The 27,023-nt window shown below is 38.4% G+C and overlaps 1 protein-coding gene across 3 annotated transcripts in view; it reads right to left on the minus strand.

Annotated features, from left to right (window-relative positions):
- Window positions 1-4,107: 4,107 nt before the first annotated feature.
- Window positions 4,108-27,023, minus strand: part of LOC134540169 (acetylcholine receptor subunit beta-like) — a 105,340-nt gene continuing 82,424 nt past the window's right edge. The window contains exon 9 of one of the 3 annotated variants that reach the window (XM_063382718.1): window positions 4,108-4,795. In XM_063382718.1, coding sequence (XP_063238788.1) covers window positions 4,643-4,795 — 153 coding nt within the window. In that variant the 3' untranslated portion in view covers window positions 4,108-4,642. The remainder of the gene's footprint in view (window positions 4,796-27,023) is intronic. The other 2 variants (XM_063382720.1, XM_063382719.1) reach the window with 2 other exon arrangements.

The following is a 27,023-nucleotide window of genomic DNA, read 5'->3' on the forward strand; positions in this document are numbered from 1 at the left end:
TACTGAACATAAAATGTCGGATCCATGATGGTCGACAAGGACAAAGTCAAATTTCAAGGTCAAGGTCAAATTTCAAGGTCAAGGTTAAATTTCAAGGTCAAGGTCAAATTTCAAGGTCAAGGTCAAGTTTCAAGGTCAAGGCCAAATTTCAAGGTCAGGGTCAAATTTCAAGGTCAAGGTCAAATTTCAAAGTCAAATTTCAAGGTCAAGGTCAATGTTCAATGTCAACAGTTGTGGACAAAAGTATGGTGACCAGATATTTATACTACATGGTATCGGCAAACTCTAGCAGATGAAAAACAAGATGGTGGTCTCCAGCGGATGAAGACCAGATGGCGGACATGTCGTCATACCAGCTGACGATATATATGCTTATAAAAAAAGTGGTAGGAGTCAGTCTGCCTGCATCCACCATTGAGAAAGGAGCCTGTCGTCATTTTTAGTTTTTTTGGACTCACCGGGTTCACACCGAGGACGGTGATCGATTTAATCAATCAGAATTCGAATGAGTTAATTTTTTGATGAATTTTAGAATTTTTTTCATTAAATTCGGATAATAAATAAAGATTTTCAAGATGGCGTCCAAATGCCAAGATGGTGGACGTGACGTCATACTAGGTGACGATATATATGCTTTGAAAAAAGTGGTGGGAGTTAGTCTGCCTGCAACCACCATTGAGGAAGGAGCCTGTCACCATTTTTAATTTTTTTTGCACTCGTCGGTTTCGAACCGAGGACTCCGAGCTCCGTGTCGTAAAAGTACAATTTTTATAAATAATTTATTAAAATTTTATTATTTGAATTTTTTATAATTTTTAAAAAAAATTCATTAAAATCGGATAATAAATAAAAAAGTTAAAGATGGCGGCCGTAACGATGATTGCAACGGTGACGTCATCATCCAATATGGTGGAAACCACATCGCCAGAATTTTCTAGAACACAATGACGTCATCCAAAATGGCGGATCCAAAATGGCGGATCCAAAATGACCGTCTGGGTCAAGGTCAAGGTCAAAGGTCAAGGTCACAACCATCCAAGATGGCCGCCGTGACGTCACAATCCAAGATGGCCGTCGTGCCCACAGGCTCCACAGCCTGAAGCCTGTCCTCGGACATACATTCCTATACTACTTGATGTCAAAGGAAAATGTTAGATTTATATTCCAGGTAAAATTAATTATTTGTTTGTAATTGATAAGTTTTGACGGCCGGAGCCCCGATGAATTTCGATCTGTGTATTCTGGTAATTCTTGAAAACTATCAAAATAAACTAAGGAAAATTATAATTAACAAATAAAAAGGGTAACATGTAACAAACTTCTTATTTTTTATTTATTACTTCAAATACGATTCATTTTTACTTCCTATTGTGGGAAGAAAGTTTCCTTTCTTAATGTTTCTCCCTTGTGTACCTCTGAGTATACTGTAGTGTTTTTCGCCCACTTAAAGTAGCTCCCAGCGCTTTTACAAATAAGGGCAGTAACAGCGTCCTTCTGTTCTTCTTATCTGGTTACCTGGAGTTTCATTCAGCAACTTCTTCAATTCCCTAGGAATATCTACTTAATTGGTGGTGTTTCTGGCATAATTGCATTGTAGGGCTCCAGTAAAGCTCTCTTTGTCCTGACGCTTGTGTCTCTTGAGGCACTGCCTGCTGCCTCCAAGGCCTCCCAGCTCTTCTTGTGGCGGGCCAAACGAAGAGTTTGCTGAACCTCCACATCTCTGAGCCCGTCTATAAAAGCACTAGTAGCTAGCTGACGGAACTTAATTGGTGCTTCTGGGTAGGTGAGGTGCACAAATCGCTAAATGTCAGCTTCGAATTCTTGGAGGGTTTCCGAAGATCTCTGTTGACGTGACTTCAGGGCTGTTCTGTACACCTCGCCCATGTGTCGGTCACCATACCTCAGCTTAGGGGCCTCTACTAATACCCCATATTCTTCCTGCTCTGTAACTGGTATGGTCTGCAGCAGCTCTAGTGGAGATCCTCGCAGGGCCAAGACGAGTGCCGTAGCCTTTTTTTCCTCATCACAACCATTCACTTCAGCCGCTGCCTCAAACTGTTGCCTTTAGACATACATACGACGACTGGCCAACGAAAGTGGGTGGCTTGAATTTCGGGAGACCAGTTGCGCCTTACACCCTCATGTCTCCAGCATAACTACTCCGTGTCGTAGCAGATGTAGCTTCCTTGATCACCCGCCGGTACTCGGTTACTGCTTCTACATGCCGTGTAGCGTCCTGTTCAAGCTGAATTATCTGTGTTCTTCTTGAGCGAGATGCTGCTCCAAACACTTGACTTTACCTTCGAACCGAACTCCGGTTTGTTCGATTCTCTTCTTCGTTTCTTCTTGGTTCTTCTTCATGTCTTCAATCTCAGTCTTCAGAGCATTCTTTATTTCCTCTTGGCAGTTCTTCATTTTATTCTTCGTATATTCTTGGTAGTTTTTAATTTCATTATTCAGCTCTTCTTGCTCATTATAAATTTTATTACTCATCTATTCTTGGCTGTTCTTCATCTCTTCTTGGCCAATTCTTCATTTCATTCTTCATTTCTTCCTGGCCCCTTTTCATTTTCTCCTGGCCCCTCTTCAATTCACTCGTACCATTTTTCAACTTGGCTAGGAGTGCCATTATTTACATCTTAAGCTCTAAGCCAGCAATCTTTCTTGTCCACATACTTTTACAGTCTGTCACTATCACTACTGTCCTACGACCTACAGTATAATGACCTACGAGCTAACCTAAACTTCTACTGAAAACTAACACTAAGTTTACTACAACTACACTCAAACTAACTACAGTTCCTAACACTAAATTTAAAACCAAAATTAAAAATATGAATCCTTTTTTCCAATTCTCTATGAACTATTCTTAAATTATTTAATTAGGACTATCCCACTTCTGACTTCAAAATGTAACGACCTATGTCGGGAAAACTGGGTTCGTATGTGATAGCCCAATTAAGTTTCCAATAAAGTTATGTTACAGTTTTATTAATTACTAATATTTACATTATTAATAAATAACTGTACTTAAAAATGTCCGATCACAAATCACTGGAACTTAAAAATGTTTATTCGCAAGTGACCCAATGTCTGTCCAGTTCTACAGTTCGCACTCCTCACTGGAGCTAGGCTCGACAGTGGTTCGCCCCTCACCTCGCACCTGTCCACACACACAGTATCTCACCCTCTTCGCCGATGTAGCACTTCCCTTCAGTCTTGGAACTCGACCGGAACTCTCTCTGCACTCGATACCCCTTATACTCCCCCCTTTTATACTAGTGGATCGTCTTTCCAGAACCAACGAGAGCGGCAGTGACGAGTCGCGTCATCCCGGGCCGACCCGATGCCCGAAAAGTCCAGAAAGACGGCGCTCATTCGTGCCACTCCGCGTGGTGGCCCGCGGAATTCCCAAGGCCACTCAGCGATAGATAATAGAGAAAGGACAATGCGAGGGGAGTGAATGGGGGAGAGTGGTAGCGACGACCCTTGTAATCCGGCCAGGCGCTCGTGGCATGCCTTACATCAGTGTACGGCGCCTGATGCCTGTGGACGGTGCGGGGCCGCCAGCCAGCAACGAACCTGGCGCGTGTCGCGGTCCTGTCTGCGTTCGTAACAATACGATGAAAAATATGCTACATACAAATAACAAATTTATATGTGTGTTTATAAATTATATACTTTAGAGATTTATATTGAATACTGGTCCACAGATTTTTTTTAACTCCATAGAAAGATAAGAACAAATATAAAAGTAACAAGTATGACTTTAATTCGCTTCATTTTATATCCACACTTCCATATCTCTTTAGTGCAACTTTATTTCTTCCTGATATGCATGTCCTTTAATGTATACATATATTTATGGTATATTTGTTTACTGATATTTAATAATTTTTTATTAATTTTTCAAAAATTGTTTTCAAAATAAAACGTAGCCTATACCACTCACGGATAATGTAGCTTCCAATTAGTGGAAGAATTGTCCGAATCGTATCAGTAGTTACAGAGATTACCCCTTACATACGAACAAAAACTTCCTCTTCATAATAGTAGTGTAGATGAAACCAAAAATTGTTTAACGCTGCCATGTAAAGGTAAAGGTTCATATATATTTCTTTATTTAAGTTAGTTAATTACATTAAATTGCATATTAATTTAAATATGACTTTATCGTCAAGTTTGTTCACAGTAAATCATCATTATGCATATTGTGTATTTTTTCACAGATCCAAATTATTTTAGAAGTGGGTTTATACTTTCCCGAGTTGTGAGTCTGCTCACCCGACATAGGAAGAAAATATTTAAAAAAAAATTGCAAAATTTTCTGAATATTTAAAGGATTATTTAATATCTGCTGTTTGTTTAAGGGTCAAAAAAACTTAAAAAAAAAAAAAAAAAAAAAACTTTTCCTACTCAACAAATAAGACTTAATTTTTTTTAAAAAAAAGGAAACACTTTCAATTTCGGGAAGTAAAATTCTTTATTTACTTGTTTATTTTTTGCAAATTAATAAGGTCCTTGAAAAGAATTTGCGTGAATAAGTGTGATCAGTTTCTTAAAGCAAAACAACTATTGGTAAACGGTAAACGAGTCTCTGCATGAAGGTTTGATCAGGGCTATCGTGGGATCAAGGCTGTGGCTACGCCAGCAGCGCCAGCAAGAAGACGAGGTGAAGAGCGGCGAAGACGGCCAGCAGAAGCAAGTCCACCAGACGGACGACCTGCCCCCAGCTGACGGCTAACGGACGGGCGGGCGTCTCCACCAGCTCGCAGCTGTCCTGATCGTCGATGTCCTGAGACAAGAGCACATCAGAGCTGTGTGCCAGGCACCATCACTACCAGTCATCTTCAAATAACATTCAAACATAATGTTCGCATGCTTTCACGGCCGTTGTCTGAAGTAGCTTAGCTTCCGGGTTGTAGCCGCGTCCTCGGCGATGAATTCACCGACGTTTCGGTCGACATTACAGTCACCATCATCAGGGAGCAGTTACCTACTGAGGTTCTTACTAGTTGTCCTGCCTTTATATACTCTCGCCTGAGGGGAAGGTGCTTCCTGATTGGCTGCTGCTGTGGGCCAATCAGAGCCTTCCTTTCTTCTGGTTGGCTGTGGAGCTATGTTGTGGGGGTTTCTAAAGAGTGTGTTCCATATTTTGCTTAATTTGTAGCCAATTTGTAAGAAAAATATGGAACCCACTCTTTAGAAATTCTCAAAACATAGCTCCACATCCAACATTGAACAGATCGCCCCTGATTGGCAAAACAGCCCAGCCAACCAGAAGAAAGGAAGGCTCTGATTGGCCCACAGCAGCAGCCAATCAGGAAGCACCTTCCCCTCAGGCGAGAGTATATAAAGGCAGCACAAATGGTAAGAACCTCAGTAGGTAACTGCTGCCCGATGATGGCGACTGCAATGTCGACCGAAACATCAAGTTGTTTCGGGCCGAAGCCCGGCCAGGCCTCTCCACCTCCACCTCCTGGGGCTGAACCCGTTAGGGTATACCAGGAGCACTAACTTTTCTTCTTTTCATCCAGATGACAGCCGGTGTTTCGCTGGGCATCTGGATGTTGGCCTCAGATGTTCTATGTACCAAATTTAGAATGGTGTTCACCATTCTTTTACCTCGACCAAAAACAACTTATCCATTCTGTTCACCGCCGTGCCAGCAGCCAGAATAAAGCTTTGTCAGTATGTATAAATTTCCTTTTCCTCTTGCATCCACGCATAAGATTGTTGCACGACGGTGGTTGTTTAAAACACTGCATGTCAAGCCACGTGGGATCTCACGTATGCTCCTGCATTGGGACGGTTGCCTGTACCCAATGCAGTCACATAACGCGGGCACTGATCCCACCGCCAGTCTTGGGTTTTCGATCTTTGCCTTCTTGACTTGTCCATAATAATAAAACTCTTTCCTTCTGCCTTCCTGCTGCATCCGCAGCCTCTTTCCTTCTCCTGCTTTCTGTTTCCTTTCCTGTCGTTCTTGTTCCTTCTTCTGTTGTAAAATTCTTTATGTCATGTCTATAAAATTCCTATACAAGGTTGTTATACCTTGAATAGATCTTCTGTGGTTAAAATAGCCATAGGTTGTCATCTGACTAAAATTGTTGACTCCGGTTCGTGTTGAATTATGGCTTGTCCTGCTGAAAGACTCTCTACAACCTTTTAACAAGTTTGTAACCATTAAAAGGCCGTGTATGATCAAACACGTATCGACCATAAGTTCTTTCAGCTTGCCTTTTGAGATCTAGGAAGTCGATGTTAATTCCTAGTCTTGCGAAGTTCTCCCGCAACAGCTCCTTCAACTGATCGATCTCCAGAGGGATGTTGTTTCTTGCCAGCATATGCCTGTCTACAGCATCCATGTTGGGGAAGTTGATCTTATCCCCTCCATCCATACTGCGTAGAATGACAGCGATGGCAGCCTTTTGTATCTTGGGCTCATCGAGTCTTGACATTCGTAGGTCGTATTCAAACTTGGTATAAATCGCTGCTGGATTTAGGCTAGGTCCTTCCACCTGATGTATCTCTGGGAGTTCGTCCAGTTTAAGCACTGGTGCAACTTCAACATCATAATCCAGTAGTTCCCTTTGTCGCTTTTGATGTAGTATAACTTCTCTTTGCCTTGGATCTTTCTCATCCAGTTCAGATAAGCGTTTAGCATATTCATGGTCAGTTCTTCGTAGTTGGTCTCGGATAATCTTTTGAACAGGTTCAGCGGTTCTGCCTTCCCTGACAAAGCAAACAGGTTTCCAAGAGAAAGGCCTTATGTTGTTCATACATGTTTTACTCCCCATCTTGTTCTATGACTTGTCCTTCTGTTGCCATCCACACATCGAATTGTTCCAATCTTTTGCTGATTTCTCGCACATACTCTCGCCAGATGTTGAAGCTGTTTCTTTGCTGTAACATACTGTCTAAATTAGCCAGTCTTAGCCCTGTCAGCTCAGGGTGTCCCGCATATCTTTCCCTGATATCCCGTGTTTTGGAGCAGTCATACAGTACATGAGCCACTGTATCTGGGACTTCGCATGTTACACATTGTTGATCCTGTACCAGATTCATCGAATACAATTTATGCTTGAAGTTCCCATGTCCTGTAAGATATTGAGTGACATAATGATCTGGCTCGATCCATTTTTGTTTGAGACTTTTCCGGATATCAGGGAAGAGAATATACGTGTGTCTACCCTTACTTGACTGATCCCAGCGCTTTTGCCATGCATCTAGGGTTAACTGTCTTGCAATCCATCTGTCTTCCTGGGTGACCACCTCCCGTGCAGCAAGCAGTGCTAGTTCACCTCTCTCTTTTATCTTCAAGTCGATCGGAATTTCCCCTGCAATTACTTGAAGAGCTTCTGTAGATGTTGTCCTGTATGCCTTGGTTATAGTCAACAGTGCTGCTCTTTGTGAGCTCACTGCAACTCTTTTGCTGTGAACATTTTCTATTTCTGCATACCAGACTGCTGCCGCGTAGCAGATAATCCCCAGGAAAACTCCTGTGTACATTGTTTTTAATGTTTCGTACACTAGACCCCAATTCGCGGGTGCTACAGCTCTCAGTGCGTGAAACAGCTCCATTGCTTTGTTGCTTGCATTAGCTATGTGGCTCCTGAACCGGGCACGTGCATAAATAGTGACTCCAAGGTACTTCAGTGCTGTAACTGCCTTCACAGATCTCCCTTGGTATCGTACCACTGGTGGTCTTGCTGTACTTAGCTTTCCTTTCAACATTATTGCTTCCATCTTGTGTGGAGCTATTCGCAGTTTGCATTTGTCTGCCCATGTATTGACTGTTGCGAGGGCTTCTTCGGCTTTTTCCTCAAGCATTCTTCTAGATGTTCCAGGAATTACAAGCAATCCATCATCAGCATAACCATATATTGTGCAGCCCTCTGGAAGTTTTTGCTGCAGTAATTCATCGAATAGAACGTTCCATAGGAGTGGACCAAGGACGGATCCCTGGGGACACCCCTTGGTCAGTTGCTTCTGATGTTTTACTTGTCCTATTGTGCACATACATACTCGATCTTTGAAGAATGCACGGATACTCTTAAAAATGTTCTGTGGACACTTGAGTTCTTTCAGTCTCCAGAGTATCTGCGGCCACCAAGCGTTATCGAAGGCCCCCGCAATGTCAATAGTAACAGCCAGTACATATTGCATTCCACAGTTGTTGATATCCTTGACCACATCCAATATAGCTAGTTCAGTACTGCGTCCTTTCCGAAATCCATATTGCCTGTCACTGATGCCATGCTCGTACTCCAGGAAATCCACCAGCCTTTGCGACAGCAAACGTTCAAAGATTTTGCCAATCAATGGAAGCATCGTTAGAGGACGATACGAACTTAGAGAACCAGGATCTTTGCCGTTTCCCTTGTACAATATTTTTAAGACTCCGATTTTCCAGTCTTTGGGGAATGCACCTTGTTCCAAACATGTGTTGAATAATTCAAGCATTTGAGATCGAGTTCTGCTATAGATTCTCCAGAGGATCTCTGATGTTATGTTATCGTGCCCTGGTGCTTTCTTTGGTTTTAAATTCTTGACAATCCCATTGAGTTCATTCTCTGTGAACGGTGGAGTATTCTCCGTGTTTGGTTCAACAAAGGAAGTGTCCCTTTTTTCACTTTGCTCAAAAGTGTCCATGTGCGGATTGTCATCAGGTAGTAACCCGTCCATTATATGGACGAGGTTCTCCTGCACTGTAGTTAGCTGTATACCATTGAAAACAAGACCAGGTAGCTCGATAGGGCATTTCATCTTATTAGCGCACATTTTGTAAACCAGTCTCCAAGGGTCTTTGTTACATTTTTCGGTTACTAGTTTCCTCCATGATTCTCTTTTAGCAGACTTGATCATTTTTGTGTAACTCTTCCTTAGAGTTCTATATTCTTCGAGATGCATATTCCTCAGAACCGGGTCTCTTTGTCTTTTGAGCTGTTTTCTTTTGTCTCTCACACATTTTCTTCTGGTCTCCAGCTCGATCGTCCACCAACTGCATCCCTTCTCTCTGTTTTTAAGGACAGTCATATGCTTGTTACATGTATTAATAATGGCGATCTTCATAAGGATGGTGTCATGATCAGGGTCGTTCATCTTTTTCATATTGTACTCATCCATTTCCCTCACTAATGTATTGTCAAACTTGCACCAGTTTACATTTTTACATCCGTATCTTATGCCATTATCAACCCTATTGCATCCTGGTGTTGCTTCTGTCAGCTCAAATCTTATGAGTCTGTGATCACTAGTTATTTCATCCAGTACATTCCAGTTGCTGATGTTGTTCTGCGTTTTAATGTCTGAGAGTGTGTGACCGAAACGTCAGTGAATTATTCGCCAAAGGACACGAGTAGTATATAAATGGCGGTCCTGAAACTGGCTTATGGCTGTGGAGTGTGATTGTCGGTCCGCCATCTTGGATTGTGACGTCACGGCGGCCATCGTGGACTCAAAAATTCCTCAAAATTCCTCAAAAATGACTCAAAATGACTTAAAAATTCTCGCTGCGAGGGAAAATTTCCCGTTTTTGTCCATAAAAATAACATAGGCTGAAAATGTCCATATAGAGGCTTAAGCATCCATGTCTACAGCCTCCGATAGGCCTCTGACGTCATCATGGAATATGTCATCTTAGATTATGACATCACCGTAGCAATTTCCGTTATGGCCGCCATCTTTAACTAATTTATTTATTATCCGAATTGAATGAAAAATATAATAAAATTTTAATAAAAAATATTTAAAAAACATACATTTACGGCACAGAGCTCGGAGTTCTCGGTTCGAACCCGGTGAGGACAAAAAAAATATGTCGACCGATCCTTCCCTCACTGTGGCTGCAGGCAGACTGAACCCCACCACTTTTTACCATGCATATATATCATCAGGTAGTATGACATCATGTCCACCATCTTGAAACTTGGACGCCATCTTGAAAATCTTTATTTATTGTCCGATTTTAATGAAAAAAAATTCATAATTCATCAAAAAAATTAACTTATTAGAATACTGATTGATTAGATCGATTTCCGTCCTTGGTTCGAAACCGCTAAGAGCAAAAAATACCTCAAATCCTTCCTCCACAGAAGCCACCCACAGATTGACCTACCACCAATACCAAGGTATATATCGTCAGCTGGTATGACACCATGTCCGCCATCTTGTCTTTGTCCGCTGGAGACCGTCATCTTGTTTTCGTCTGCTAGAGTGTGCTGGCGACATGTTAGTATAATTTTCTGTTCACCATACCTTTAATCTCGTCTGTTGGCATTGAACTTTGTCATTGACATTGAACTTTGACCTTGACCTTGAACTTTGACATTGACCTTGAACTTTGACATTGACCTTGAACTTTGACCTTGACCTTGAAATTTAACCTTGACCTTGAAATTTGATCTTGACCTTGAAATTAGACCTTGACCTTGAAATTTGACCTTGACCTTGATCTTTGACTTTGACCTTGACGTCCATCATGGATCCGACATTTTATGTTCAGTACATGCTACCAGGAGCTACCACCTGCTAGTGGTCATTGCCACCATATTGTTTTCGTCTGCTGGAGGATATCATCTTGTGTGTACTCGTCTTACCATCATGCTAGTTTTATTCTCACCTGCTACAGTGCAGTAATCATTTATTATTACTGAGGTGCCCGCCATCTTGAAATTTGGGCGCCATCTGGAAATCATGTAATTATTTAGCTAGCAAGGCGGGAAAAATTCCAAAAGTCTCCGAAAAAATCAATTATTAATTTACAAATTGAATCGATGGATTCCTGTCGATGGTTCGATTCTTGACCAGTGGCAGTTGTAACTAAATATTAATCATATTTAATATTTTGTTTTCCATTGCCGTTCCTGGAGTTTATTAATCATTCACTCTACGAAAAACAACTCAAGTCAATATACCTGACCATCGAATTAATACAGTGCAGATTAGCCTATTATGAAAGTCTAATTTATCAATAATATGAATAACATATAAGCCGTTCATGTACAAATTCACACATATAGAACAATTGCCTTCAGTCCATGAGACCGAGTCATGTCAATATCAGACGTATAGGCTAGTAATTTCAGAACCGCATGACCTTTTTCGTCGTTAGCTAATTATATTCAATTAGTCCATCGTGACATTTTTTATACATACTAAAGGACCTTGAAAAATATTTTAGTAACACCAAGAGGTTTTGAACTAGTAAATATTCAGTCACTACATTTTGTACTATGCGCAATCAACAAAAAGGAAGCACCGTCAACGAAAAGGCAGCACCATCAACGAAAAGGCTACAATTGGCTCCAATATGCATTGGCTCCAATATTCGTTGGCTCCAATATTCATTGGCCCCAATATTAATTGGCTCCAATATTCATTGGCTCCAATATTCATTGGCTCCAATATTCATGGGCTCCAATATTCATTGCTCCAATTGCTCCAAATGCTCCAGGAGTCTCCAAAAGGCTCCATCAGTCTTTTGGCTCCAACAGTCTTTTGGCTCCAATACTAATTGGCTCCAATATCCTGTGGCTCCAATATTCATTGGCTCCAATATTCATTGGCTCCAATATTCATTGGCTCCAATAGTCATTGGCTCCATCAGTCTATTGTTTTCATCAATCTAGTGACTCCATCAGTCATTGGCTCCTACAGTCATTGGCTCCAACTGCCTTTTGTCTCATCAGCTCCAAATATATTTGGATAGAATTATACGAGTCTAAGAGACTATGAGGTCACAAGGCTACGAGTCTAAAAGGATCTAGCTGGTTACGAGTTATACATGGCTACGAGACAGCATGGCTAAAAGACTGCGTGGCTTCTTAACTATGTGTCTTTGAAGCTACAAGAATACAAGATCCACAGTCTCTCAAAATGTTTCCAGGAATATATTTACATTACACCAATTTAAAGAGAGAGTGTGTCAAATAACAGCTAGACCCAAGACTATTGGGAGCCAATGACTGTTGGAGCTAATGACTATTCGAGACAAAGTTCTGTTGGAGCCAATGAATGTCGGATCCATGATGGACGTAAAGGTCAAAGTCAAAGATCAAGGTCAGGTCAAATTTCAAGGTCAATGTATAATTTCAAGGTCAAGATCAAATTTCAAGGTCAAGGATAAATTTCAAGGTCAAGGTCAAAGTTCAAGATCAAAGTTCAAGGTCAAAGTCAAAGTTCAAGGTCAAGGTCAAAGTTCAAGGTCAATGACAAAGTTCAATGCCAACAGAAGAGATTAAAGGTATGGTGAACAGAAAATTATACTAACACTAGATAATGCCCGGCATGCGTTGCAATGCCTCAATCAATTTTTTTTGTAATTTTTTAAACGTATACTAAGCATCTCTCTTTATCTCTCTAATTCTCTATCTCTCTATGTATATCTCTATAACTCTCTCTATCTTTCTATTTATATCTCTATCTCTCTATATATCTTTCTAGCGGACCCGACAGACATTGTCCTGCCCAAATGTACTTTTTGTGAGATATGGATATGGCGGTAAGTATTTCTACGCTGGACATTTTGTATCTTCTCATTATACATACCCCTCCTCTTGGGCACGCCACTGCCGTTACCAAAAACCTTTCCCATGGTTACGCAGAAGGCAACAACAATGCAAAAGCCCGTTGCCATGGAGGCTAATTATCAACAATGCTTAGTTTTTTTGCTTTTAAAGCGTGTTTTTTTTAGTTTTTCTTAACTCAGAATCGAGATAAAATATCCAATTGTGAATCTAAACCATACTCGAATCCCCGTGAACTCAAACACAAAATTTCATCAAAATCGCGTACAAACAGACAGACAGTAAAAGTACTGTTTTATTATAGTAAGATAGATAGATTATTCTTACATGTTCGCATCCATGCAGTATATGAAAAATCAGCATGCATAGCCCCACACCTATAACTATACGTATCTGCTGCCCACGACTTTTTCCGCATGGAATTTTGTATTATCTTGCACCATTTAGAAATTTAAACATTATAACATAACAGTTGATACAGTTGTAGTAGTTTTCTTATGTTCAAAAATGATAATTTTTCTCACCTCTATTTCAGTCTTTGCAATAAAAATATGTTACTACCTAAATTTTGAGTAAATATGTTTCTACTTTCAAATGTAATGACGGGAAGACACTTCATAAAATGTCTTTGTAAACCACATTTACTGTTTTTTCCGTCTTGACCTAGAATGTAAAGATTGTCTGCATTACTGACCCGCGAGCAAGCTACATACATTTCAGAGAGAGAGTGCGAGAAAGACACCTATTGAATGTCTATCTAACTAATTTTTTTATGAGAGCATATTTTCATTAAATAAATCATGAAATCATTCAACGATAAAAGCTGTTTATTTAACTAAGCGGACGGGTTCGCTCCAAGGAGAAAATTGACGCGGCGAGACCTCGTGGACATAGAGAAATGACACACACTCACTATTTGTGTGGCTATGAAACATGATTTTTTTCTGCAATTTAAAATGTAATATACAAAAAGGGTATTGAAAATTGAAACAAATATGGCGACACTATAAACTGTCAGGATCTTTATTTTTTTCTTACTCTCTACTTAGTTCCTTACAATAGCAAAACTTAATGGCTTCTATTAATGCGCTGCAATTTTTGCTTTTAAAGCGTGTTTTTTTAGTTTTTCTTAACTCAGAATCGAGATAAAATATCCAATTGTGAATCTAAACCATCCTCGAATCCCCGTGAACTCACACACAAAATTTCATCAAAATCGGTCCAGCCGTCTAGGAGGAGTTCAGTGACATACACACGCACACAAGAAATATATATATAAAGACTAGATAATGCCCCGCATGCGTTGCAACGCCTCAATCAATTTTTTTTGTAATTTTTTAAACGTATACTAAGCATCTCTCTTTATCTCTCTAATTCTCTATCTCTCTATGTATATCTCTATAACTCTGTCTATCGTTCTATTTATATCTCTATCTCTCTATATATCTTTCTAGCGGACCCGACAGACATTGTCCTGCCCAAATGTACTTTTTGTGAGATATGGATATGGCGGTAAGTATTTCTACGCTGGACATTTTGTATCTTCTCATTATACATACCCCTCCTCTTGGGCACGCCACTGCAGTTACCAAAAACCTTTCCCATGGTTACGCAGAAGGCAACAACAATGCAAAAGCCCGTTGCCATGGAGGCTAATTACCAACAATGCTTAGTTTTTTTGCTTTTAAAGCGTGTATTTTAAGTTTTTCTTAACTCAGAGTCGAGATAAAATATCCAATTGTGAATCTAAACCATCCTCGAATCCCCGTGAACTCACACACAAAATCTCATCAAAATAGCGTACAAACAGACAGACAGAAAATGTACTGTTTTATTATAGTAAGATAGATAGATTATTCTTACATGTTCGCATCCATGCAGTATATGAAAAATCAGCATACATAGCCCCACACCTATAACTATACGTATCTGCTGCCCACGACTTTTTCCGCATGGAATTTTATATTATCTTGCACCATTTAGAAATTTAAACATTATAACATACCAGTTGATACAGTTGGAGTAGTTTTCTTATGTTCACAAATGATAATTTTTCTCACCTCTATTTCAGTCTTTGCAATAAAAATATGTTACTACCTAAATTTTGAGTAAATATGTTTCTACTTTCAAATGTAATGACGGGAAGACACTTCATAAAATGTCTTTGTAAACCACATTTACTGTTTTTTCCGTCTTGAGCTAGAATGTAAAGATTGTCTGCATTACTGACCCGCGAGTAAGCTACATACATTTTAGAGAGAGAGAGTGAGAGAAAGACACCTAATTTTTTTATGAGAGCATATTTTCATTAAATAAATCATGAAATCATTCAACGATAGAAGCTGTTTATTTAATTAAGCGGACGGGTTCGCTCCAAGGAGAAAATTGACGCGGCGAGACCTCGTGGACATAGAGAAATGACACACACTCACTATTTGTGTGGCTATGAAACATGATTTTTTTCTGCAATTTAAATTGTAATATACAAAAAGGGTATTGAAAATTGAAACAAATATGGCGACACTATAAACTGTCAGGATCTTTATTTTTTTCCTACTCTCTACTTAGTTCCTTACAATAGCAAAACTTAATGGCTTAAAATTAATGCGTTGCAATTTTTGCTTTTAAAGCATATTTTTTTAGTTTTTCTTAACTCAAAATCGAGATAAAATATCCAATTGTGAATCTAAACCATCCTCACTATTTGTGTGGCTATGAAACATGATTTTTTTTCTGCAATTTAAATTGTAATATACAAAAAGGGTATTGAAAATTGAAACAAATATGGCGACGCTATAAACTGACAGGATCTTTATTTTTTTCTTACTCTCTACTTAGTTCCTTACAATAGCAAAACATAATGGCTTCTATTAATGCGCTGCAATTTTTGCTTTTAAAGCGTGTTTTTTTAGTTTTTCTTAACTCAGAATCGAGATAAAATATCCAATTGTGAATCTAAACCATCCTCGAATCCCCGTAAACTCACACACAAAATTTCATCAAAATCGGTCCAGCCGTCTAGGAGGAGTTCAGTGACATACACACGCACACAAGAAATATATATATAAAGACTAGATAATGCCCGGCATGCGTTGCAATGCCTTAATCAATTTTTTTTGTAATTTTTTAAACGTATACTAAGCATCTCTCTTTATCTCTCTAATTCTCTATCTCTCTATGTATATCTCTATAACTCTCTCTATCGTTCTATTTATATCTCTATCTCTCTATATATCTTTCTAGCGGACCCGACAGACATTGTCCTGCCCAAATGTACTTTTTGTGAGATATGGATATGGCGGTAAGTATTTCTACGCTGGACATTTTGTATCTTCTCATTATACATACCCCTCCTCTTGGGCACGCCACTGCCGTTACCAAAAACCTTTCCAATGGTTACGCAGAAGGCAACAACAATGCAAAAGCCCGTTGCCATGGAGGCTAATTATCAACAATGCTTAGTTTTTTTGCTTTTAAAGCGTGCATTTTTAGTTTTTCTTAACTCAGAATCGAGATAAAATATCAAATTGTGAATCTAAACCATCCTCGAATCCCCGTGAACTCACACACAAAATTTCATCAAAATCGCGTACAAACAGACAGACAGAAAAAGTACTGTTTTATTATAGTAAGATAGATAGATTATTCTTACATGTTCGCATCCATGCAGTATATGAAAAATCAGCATGCATAGCCCTACACCTATAACTATATGTATCTGTTGCCCACGACTTTTTCCGCATGGAATTTTTTATTATCTTGCACCATTTAGAAATTTAAACATTATAACATAACAGTTGATACAGTTGTAGTAGTTTTCTTATGTTCACAAATGATAATTTTTCTCACCTCTATTTCAGTCTTTGCAATAAAAATATGTTACTACCTAAATTTTGAGTAAATATGTTTCTACTTTCAAATGTAATGACGGGAAGACACTTCATAAAATGGCTTTGTAAACCACATTTACTGTTTTTTCCGTCTTGAGCTAGAATGTAAAGATTGTCTGCATTACTGACCCGCGAGCAAGCTACATACATTTCAGAGAGAGAGTGAGAGAAAGACACCTATTGAATGTCTATCTAACTAATTTTTATGAGAGCATATTTTCATTAAATAAATCATGAAATCATTCAACGATAAAAGCTGTTTATTTAACTAAGCGGACGGGTTCGCTCCAAGGAGAAAATTGACGCGGCGAGACCTCGTGGACATAGAGAAATGACACACACTCACTATTTGTGTGGCTATGAAACATGATTTTTTTCTGCAATTTAAAATGTAATATACAAAAAGGGTATTGAAAATTGAAACAAATATGGCGACACTATAAACTGTCAGGATCTTTATTTTTTTCTTACTCTCTACTTAGTTCCTTACAATAGCAAAACTTAATGGCTTCTAATAATGCGTTGCAATTTTTGCTTTTAAAGCGTGTTTTTTTAGTTTTTCTTAACTCAGAATCGATATAAAATATCCAATTGTGAATCCAAACCATCCTCACTATTTGTGTGGCTATGAAAAATGATTTTTTTCTGCAATTTAAATTGTAATATACAAAAAGGGTATTGAAAATTGAAACAAATATGGCGACACTATAAACTGTCAGGATCTTTATTTTTTTCTTACTCTCTACTTAGTTCCTTACAATAGCAAAACATAATGGCTTCTATTAATGCGTTGCAATTTTTGCTTTCAAAGCGTGTTTTTTTAGTTTTTCTTAACTCAGAATCGAGATAAAATATCCAATTGTGAATCTAAACCATCCTCGAATCCCCGTGAACTCACACACAAAATTTCATCAAAATCGGTCCAGCCGTCTAGGAGGAGTTCAGTGACATACACACGCACACAAGAAATATATATATAAAGATGTCGCCAGCACACTCTAGCAGACGAAAACAAGATGACGGTCTCCAGCAGACAAAGACAAGATGGCGGACATGATGTCATACCAGCTGACGATATATACCTTGGTATTGGTGGTAGGTCAGTCTGTGGGTGGCTTCTGTGGAGGAAGGATTTGATGTATTTTTTGCTCTTAGCGGTTTCGAACCAAGGACGGAAATCGATCTAATCAATCAGAATTCTAATAAGTTAATTTTTTGATGAGTTCTGAATTTTTTTTTCATTAAAATCGGACAATAAATAAAGATTTTCAAGATGGCGTCCAAGTTTCAAGATGGTGGATATGACGTCATACTACCTGATGATAGAGGAAGGGAGCCAAATATGGAATACCTTTATGATTTTGATGTATAATAATTTCAGTTTTTATATATTTCTTACAAGGTAATGGTTATTCGTTGGACACACATTTTTTTATGACACAATAATATTTATAACCAAAAAGTCTTATCACATTTAAAATGGTGAATGTTTTTATTTATAGATATACTGTTAGGCCATTGGAAAAAGTGGTACCTAATATGGAATAGTGTTCATTTAGTTTACAAACTGTCATTTTGTGCCACAAATGACTTTAATTACATGTATTTTGAATTTAAGAAACTTTCAGGTAATAGGTACATATATGTAAATGCAAATTAGTATTTGCAATATTCACACACAAACATGTCGTTTTCTGCACCAGAACAGTCACAGTGGCACCACTGTTCACACTCCAAACACTGAATCCACATTTCACCTTTTCGATCCTGTGAAAACTTGCTATCACAATAAAAGCACGTAGCATCTTCGTCATTAGGTCTCATTACTCCAACCTCTTGCAAATCAGGGTCTGAAGCATCACTTATGCTGATTGTGTCTTCAACCGAAACACTGTCATGTCTCCTTTTTTCCCGTTCTTTCTTCTTACGTGAAACCAATCCGCTGCATGAAGGCTGTGTATTTTGTATTTGAATGTTAGCTTCTGGTGTAGAAGCCTTCCTAATTTTTTTGGAAGAACATTTAGTGCCCTTTTAGTGATTGGTAGCTACAGTTTTCTGACGAACTTGTTTCAGTGATTCCTCCAAATTGGCTTTATATGGCGACGATGTCAAAAGTGCCGCTTTCCCTGGTGCTCATCCTTTTTGTGGGCCTTTCCTTCTAGCCATTTGAGGGATAGGAACCATTTTCTCTGGCCCAACGACGTTGGTTTGTGATCCATCGTTGTGTATTGTTAGTGCAGGTCCAGTAACTCCAGTGGGATTTTCAATATCTTCTTGCTCAGCAGCAAGGAAATCCTTGTCTTCAAATACTCTACGATTCATCGGATAGAGTCCTGTTGTTTTAAATCCATTAACAGCAATACAACCAGTCTGGACTTTTAAATAAGCTTTGCCAAGCAATTCTGCTATATCAAAATGTGTCACTGGTCTTCCAGTTGACCTCATATGCAGGCGCAATTCCTCACTGTAATAGGCTTTTAAAGGGCCCATGAAAGTTTTATCAAGTGGCTGCATGCGATGTGTTGAATGCGGTGGTAAACACAAAATGCTTACACCATTCTCACGTGCGAGGTCAATAACATCGATATTTCGGGCATGTGTGTAGTGGCCATCTAGTATTAATAATACAGGATCCTCTTTGGACGGTTTTACTTTTGAAATGAAATGATGAAACCACTGTGTGAAAATATTGGACTGTATCCAGCCACTAGGATGACATGTGACAATGCTACCAGGCGGGGCACCTTTCTCTAGAAGAGCACTCATATTTTTCCTTGGAAATATGAGTAAGGGGGGAACAAATGTTCCTCCTGCACTCATGCATGTGACTGCCGTGACAAGTGAACCTCTTTCTGCTGATGTGAGTGACCCGACTTGCTTGCTGCCCTTTAAAGCAAGAACCGACTGTATTTTAGATTGAACAACAGAGAGGCCAGATTAGTCGACATTAAACATTCTATCTGGAGGATAGTTGTACGTTTCAAATTCACCTTCAAGTAAATCGAAAAATGCTGCCACATTTGCTTTATTAAATCCCTTAGCTCTGTTAAAGGATGTTTCTGTGGGCTTTCTGATTGTGAAGACATCTTTGTGACGCTTAATAAATAAGTCAAGCCACTTGCGACCAGCGGTCTCATGTTGTTTGGAAAATGGATTTGGTATGTCGTTAACAACTGCCAACTGGTACGCTAGCCTTTTGATATCACGCCTTGTTAGACCATAGAATTTTTTTTCCATTATTAATATATAATCTACTAACCTTTTTCCAGCTCGGGCGGAAACACTGGACGTCTGCCTAGGTTCGATTTACTTGCTTGCGCTGGTGTTTCATCATTTTTCGATGCCAGACGAAACAAAGTAGTTCGTGGAACATTAAATGCACTTGCTGCCTTTTTATAACCCATTGAACCACTTCTCACTTCTGTTATTGCTTTCTCCATGTCATCTGCATTCCACTTCTTTCGTTGTGGAGTACTGTGCATCTTTTTCCGGCCAGACATAATTCTGTAAATAAAATTAGTAATTGTCAGAACACTTAAATATACTGTATCAAATATGGAATACTATTCCATATTAGGAACACAAAAGTATTCCATAATAGGTACATTACCAGTTTTTTATATAAGTTGTGAAAATTCCAACACTACATAAATGAATAGCTTGAACTATAACAAACTATCAAAGTTTAAACCTTCCACTAGCCATCTAGTAATTAAATACTAAGTGTAAAAGGGATTAGATATTTTTAATCTGTATACAGCGCTTACCTTGCACAACTTTTTAGAGTATAAAAAACGATAAGTCGATCACCTCAGACAAACAACGCATCTATACTGAACTGTTGGCACATACAAAAGATATGGCCATGAATGAGCTCCCACTTGGATATCTGGTACAGTTCTGCCACGTTGCATTTCCTGGAAATGTAAGTATTCCATATTAGGAACGTATTCCATATTTGGCTCCCTTCCTCTATATATGCATGGTAAAAATTGGTGGGGGTCAGTCTGCCTGCAGCCACAGTGAGGGAAGGATCGGTCGACAATTTTATTTTTTTTTTTGCCCTCACCGGGTTCGAACCGAGAACTCCGAGCTCTGTGCCTTAAATGTATTTTTTTTAATTTTTTATTATTATTTTATTAATTGATTTTTTTTATAAATTTTAATTTTTTTCTTTAAAATCGGATAATAAATAAAAAAGTTAAAGATGGCGGCCGTAACGGAAATTGCAACGGGACGTCATAATCCAAGATGACATATTCTATGATGACGTCAGAGACCTATCGGAGGCTGCTGACATGGATGCTTAAGCCTCTATATGGACATTTTCAGCCTCTGGTAGTTTTATGGACTAAAACGGGAAATTTTCCCTCGCAGCGGGAATTTTTAAGTCATTTTGAGTCATTTTTGAAGAATTTTGAGGTATTTTTGAGTCCAAGATGGCCACCGTGACGTCACAATCCAAGATGGCGGACCGACAGTCACAATACACAGCCAGAAGCCAGTTTCAGGACCGCCATTTACATACTACTGACACGGCTACAACCCACAAGCCAAGCTACTTCAACATTAAAACATGTTGTAATATTTAATGTATAACGATGCGTTTTACCATTAACAACACATAAGAATGATACACTAACGTACACTTACGAGCGTGTTATGTCGTTCTTCTAAATCAGTGGGAAATAACATGCCCAGTTAGATTAGAACATTAACATTATATATTACGTATAAAACACTACTAGGTAGATAATCTTGCTGGTAGGTACATAAACAAGTGCTATTATTATAAGTAATTAAATTTATTTATTGTAAAGTTTCCTTTTTTATCTTCTTTTTTTCAATAGTTCGTGATGCCTTGGTGAAAGCTAAGAAGATATTGGTCAGGGCATAACATTATCCATCCAAAATTCACATTTTAAGGAAGAAGTTACTTTCACGAAGAAACAAACACTAATAGCGAACGAGTTTGTCTTAATTATGTGGGCCCCTGTTCAACTGCGCAATAATGAGTAGAGACATTATTTTCCTTCCCTTTATTTACGGTTTTTTTTTACCCAAGGCTGAGTTTTAATTTTCACCATGCCCGAAAAAACTTCTGCTAACGCAATTCAAACTGGTTTGTCCATAAAACAATGTGTGTCTGTCCATAAACGTGCACATGGACAAACGTATTTCATTTACTTGGGCTGGAAGTATGGTCGACTGCTACGTCATTAGAGGCGGGAATAAATATGGAGTTGCTGCAACAGAGCTATTATCTGCTTAAAAAATTTGGTTGTCTGTAAAGTTGGTTTACGGACGATAGTTTAACGTGACAAAGTCATAACAAAACATTGATGAAATAATTCCATTCTTTTATGAAAAAAATTGAATCATTTTTATTGAATTATCACTATTTTGTATGGATACAAAGAAGGAGTGAAATGAAATCTACAATTTAATTGATAAATTTACTTTTATTAGCACTCATTAATTCAAATATGTTTATTACTTTAACGAAGAGATTATTTTAACTATATCTTTTATACATGTTTGCTATTTAACTTCTTCCAATCTGTGTTATTCTGTTAAGGATAGGACGATGATAGGAAAAGTAGGAAACGAATGGGAGTGTTTCAAGTTTAATGTGCCTCGAAAAAGTCAAATCGATGGTTGTTCCAATCGAGTGGAAGAGAGATAGATGCAGCGCAAGCGTACAATGAGCGTAACGGGACACAGCGTAGTGGGACAATGTGCGTTACGGGACTCTTTTTCGTGCGTGCAGTCTGCGTTCATCAATTTATTAGACGTTGTCACGTCAAAAAACATAACCTCAACTTAACTACCTACTAAAAAATATCCAATACTCACACTCTGTACCACACAATAATGTTAAAATTTCCTTGGAAAATAAAGAAAAAATTAAAAACTTTTATCCTTCAAATATAAAAAAAATTAACACGTCACGTGACCATGTCGATGACGACTTACATGAAATTACTCCATATCCAAACCATCCAATAGAAGTTTTAACTTCAAAAATATTTTGAAAACCAAAGAACTGAATTTGGACACAAAAAAAATACTTTCTTAAGTAAATGTATCCTGGTTTGTCATTAAATATTTATTTCAGTTAAATATTTTTATTTTATCACCAATTCAGAAACTTGGATGATATTTAAAAGTATTATAAAATAGAAAATAGTAGTCAAATAAAAATTTCATTTTACATTTATTAATACCCGTTAACTTGCTTTTTCTTTGGTGGTCAAATACTTAAGTTTCCTATTTAATTACTGAAAATTTCACTATCGTAAAAGGCGCATGGACTAAGGTGTTTTACCGTTAACTCAATTTTCATCTTAAGCCACTGTTTAACTGTTTGAAAAGTAGCTGTTGCGTGATCACTAGAAACAAACTAAAGTGGTTTTCACTGGTCACGAGTATTGACGTAATATGCTTTGAATAAAAATACTTAAATGAAGGTATTTTTTATTAGTGCACATCTGATTTGGAAGGTTTTTATATTGATTTCTTTTATAATGATAGTTTTATACTTAGACTTACTGTGGAATTACATTTGTGATATTTTATTAAAATCAGACGACAAACGCCACATCAGTATGGGCAAATTGAAATCAGAATGACCGCACTGAAATTCAAAGCCAAATCCAAGCCAATGTTCTGCCGTTTCTTTGAAGTGAATATTCTTTACAAACGGAAGGTTAAGTCAAGGCTGTTGTCTCATTTTGAGCGTAACGAAAATTTCACTGCCACATTCCTCACATGTAGGAAATCGTTAGTTCAGAGACTTTTTGACGTGACAACGTCTAATAAATCGATGAACGCCGGCTGCACGAACGAAAAAGTATGACTCATTGTCCCGTTACGCACATTGTCCCGTTGCGCTTTGTCCCGTTGCGCTCATTGTACGCTTGCGCCGCATCTATTTCTCTTCCACTCGATTGGAACAACCATCGATTTGACTTTTTCGAGGCACATTAAACTTGAAACACTCCCATTCGTTTCCTACTTTTCCTATCATCGTCCTATCCTTAACAGAATAACACAGATTGGAAGAAGTTAAATAGCAAACATGTATAACATTAATAGTTAAAATAATCTCTTCGTTAAAGTAATAAACATATTTGAATTAATGAGTGCAAATAAAAGTAAATTTATCAATTAAATTGTAGATTTCATTTCACTCCTTCTTTGTATTCATACAAAATAGTGATAATTCAATAAAAAAGGTTCAATTTTATTCATAAAACTATGCAATGATTACATCAATGTTTTGTTATGACGTTGTCACGTTAAACTATCGTCTGTAAACCGACGTTACAGACAACCAATTTTTTTACTATATTTTCGTTAGGCTGGACACTAAAAAATATTTTCTCTTCAAAAAATTATTTAAAATTTATTTAGAATCATGAATATTTGTATAGTCATTCCCAATAACCTGAATGTGTTTTCAGCATGTGTTTGAAATATTTACGTACCCTCCAAATTTCCCATCTCTCTTTCTGTGAAATTTCATTTATAATGCTGGTAGCTAACACGCACACATTATTAAAAAAAAATTAATATTTTTTTTTACTTAATTAACTATTTTTCATCACTAACAACATAACCATTCCCTCTTTATTTACCTGCTAGATGAAGTCTCCGGCGTTGCGCGGGCTGAACACAGGGTGATGGGATATTATTTTTCTAAATCGGATGCAGACAGTAAATATCTTCTTATTTAGAATGTCACGTGTGCGTAATTGTGTCTAGTAGTAACATAATTCTCCTTAAAGGGATGGAGAAAGCGGATGAGCTGGTTTTTCAATAATCACGCAAACAGTTACCAACATTTATTTTTGAAATCAGTCCTATACGGTACTTTTCCTAATTTTGAACGTCAAGTTTGCAAATGTGTATTAATTAGTACCAAAATTATAATTCAAGAGTAGTATAGGAATGTATGTCCGGGCACAGGGTCCAGGGTGAGGATTGAGGAGTGGGATTGTCGGTGTCCGCCATATTGGATTGTGACGTCACGGCGGCCATCTTGGATGGTTGTGACCTTGACCTTTGACCTTGACCTTGACCCCGGCGGCCATTTTGGATCCGCCATCTTGTATCCGCCATTTTGGATGACGTCATTGTGTTTTCTCGAAAATTCCGGCGATGTGTTTTCCGCCATTTTGAATTATGACGTCACCGTTGCAATTTCCGTTACGGTCGCCATCTTTAACTTTTTTATTTATTATCCGATTTTAATGAAATTTTTTCTAAAAAATATAAAAGAAATTAAATAATAAAATTTTAATAAAAAATATTTAAAAATAGTACATTAACGACACGGAGTTTGGAGTCCTCGGTTCGAACCCGTCGAGGTCAAAAAAAATTAAAAATGGCGACAGGCTCCTTCCTCAATGGTGGGTGCTAGCAGACTGACTCCCACCACTTTTTTTCAAAGCATATATATCGTCACCTAGTATGACGTCATGTCCGCCATCTTGTCTTCGATGCTGGAGACGACCATCTTGTTTTCGGCCGCTAGAGTACGCTGACGCCATGTTAGTTTAACTCTTACCCGCTAGAGTGCAGTAATCATTTATTATTGCTGTGACACCCGCCATCTTGTCATTCGGCCGCCATTTTGAAAATCCGTGATTATTTAGCTAGAAATTCGGGAAAAGTTCCAAAATTCATTAAATAAATCACTCATTAATTTACATATTGATTCGATGGATTCCTGTCCTCGGTTCGATACCCGATCGATGCAATAATGTTTAATTTTATGAAAAAAAACAATAACTTCAATAAACCATGTTCAACATTCTTAAAGAGACTTTAAATCCTCTACTACCATCATCCTATAAGCCATCAAGACCAACATATTGGAAATTCGTTATTTTAATGCTAGAGATTCGGGAAAAAGTTCAAAATTCATTAAATAAATTTGTAATCTATATACTGACTGATTAGATCGACTAAGCTCCTTGGTTCGATCCCTGGATGACACAAAACAACTTTAATTTTAAAAAAGTACCACTAATGTGTAAGGTTTGAGAAAATAAAAACACCGCAAGTTCTATTAAAAAATACTTTTATTACATACATACTACACTACTACAAGTACAAAAAAATACACAGACAAATTACTAAAGCCTTGTGGATTTCTCGACGTCTGCATCAGCCACCCACGAATTGAAGCGAGGTGGAAAGCCCCACCACTTGACGTAGGACAGTCCATTTCTTCGTTTTATAATCTTCTCCACCAAGTACGTATCGGGATACAACGTAGGCTGAATCTCTTCGGCATAGAAGCCGCCATGGATAGGTTTGTGGTCAAAATCTTCGAGGTAGTAGGTCCTAGGCTCTGATTCACGAACATGTGTCACACGGAAAAGTTCGGGACTCCAGTTCGCAGTGAAACCTTTCTCGAAGATACCTTTCTGCTTGGAGATTCGCACAATGTCGCCGACGTTAGCTTTACGCTTTCGCGGATCTTTCTTCTTCGTGTTGGGAAAAACTGTTTGAAGCAGGCGATTATCCTTTACGTCCTTTGGCTTCATTTTCGTGGTAGAATGCACAGTGGAATTATACTCGCTTATTAGTTTCGGCAAGATGTCAAGCCACTTGTAATTTCCGTTAGCCGTGAACTGCCGCCACATCTTGGAACGCAAAGTTCTGTTAAACCTTTCGACAACGGAGGCTTTGACGTTACTAAATGTAGAGTAGTGTTTGATGCCATACTTCTTCATCAAAGCCTTGAAGGTCGCATTGTAGAATTATTTCCCGAGGTCCGTTTGCAGGTGCGACGGTACACGTCCATCACGCAAAATATTGTTCATGGCCTTGGCTACGTCAGTTGCAGTCTTTGATTTGACAGGTCTAGCCCAAGCGAACTTGCTATAAACATCGATGACTGTCAACATGTACTTGAAACCTTTATTCAATCGGGAATACGGTATCATCTCAACAAGGTCCGCCTGGAATAAATCATCAATTCCACGAACTATGACTTTGCGACGAAGGTATTTCCATCTAGCAGGAGCATGAAGTTCGCGAGCGATTCCGGTTCGGCTCATTGTATGTAGCCGGCTTCCTTCAGTTCTTCAAGTATGGAGACTATTTCGTTGATGTGCGAATAGTTTCCTACACTAAGCGATGCATGTAGAATTCTAAGGCGATCAACTAATTCATTAGGGTCGTCCCAATATACATAGTCAAATGTCTGACCACTTTCTAGCTTTTTTAAACCTTCGCCATGTATTGTTAGTTCACTGAAGAGATTAGCGAGAATGTCGATTTTTTCATGATCTACGTCTTTACATAAACCACTATCTGGATCGTTATCGCGAAAATGTGCATTGGTTAGCTCTAGCAGTTTTTTGTACTCTTGTAAGTCGTTGTGAGAATATCCTTTAGGCTCCCTGCGAAACAGCAATTCGTACAGACCCGGAGTCCCGCGCGTTTTGAACTCTGCTACGCGCACGATATTTCCTGGTAGAAAGTCTATTTCTTTAGCACCGAGGAACCATTTATTATGTTTTCTGTACACTCCGTAGGTCGTGTCATTATTCCGGCTCGTAAACGATATCAGGTATGGTCGGACCAT

Source organism: Bacillus rossius, chromosome 16 (assembly GCF_032445375.1).
Source record: "Bacillus rossius redtenbacheri isolate Brsri chromosome 16, Brsri_v3, whole genome shotgun sequence".
Classification (NCBI taxonomy): domain Eukaryota; kingdom Metazoa; phylum Arthropoda; class Insecta; order Phasmatodea; family Bacillidae; genus Bacillus; species Bacillus rossius.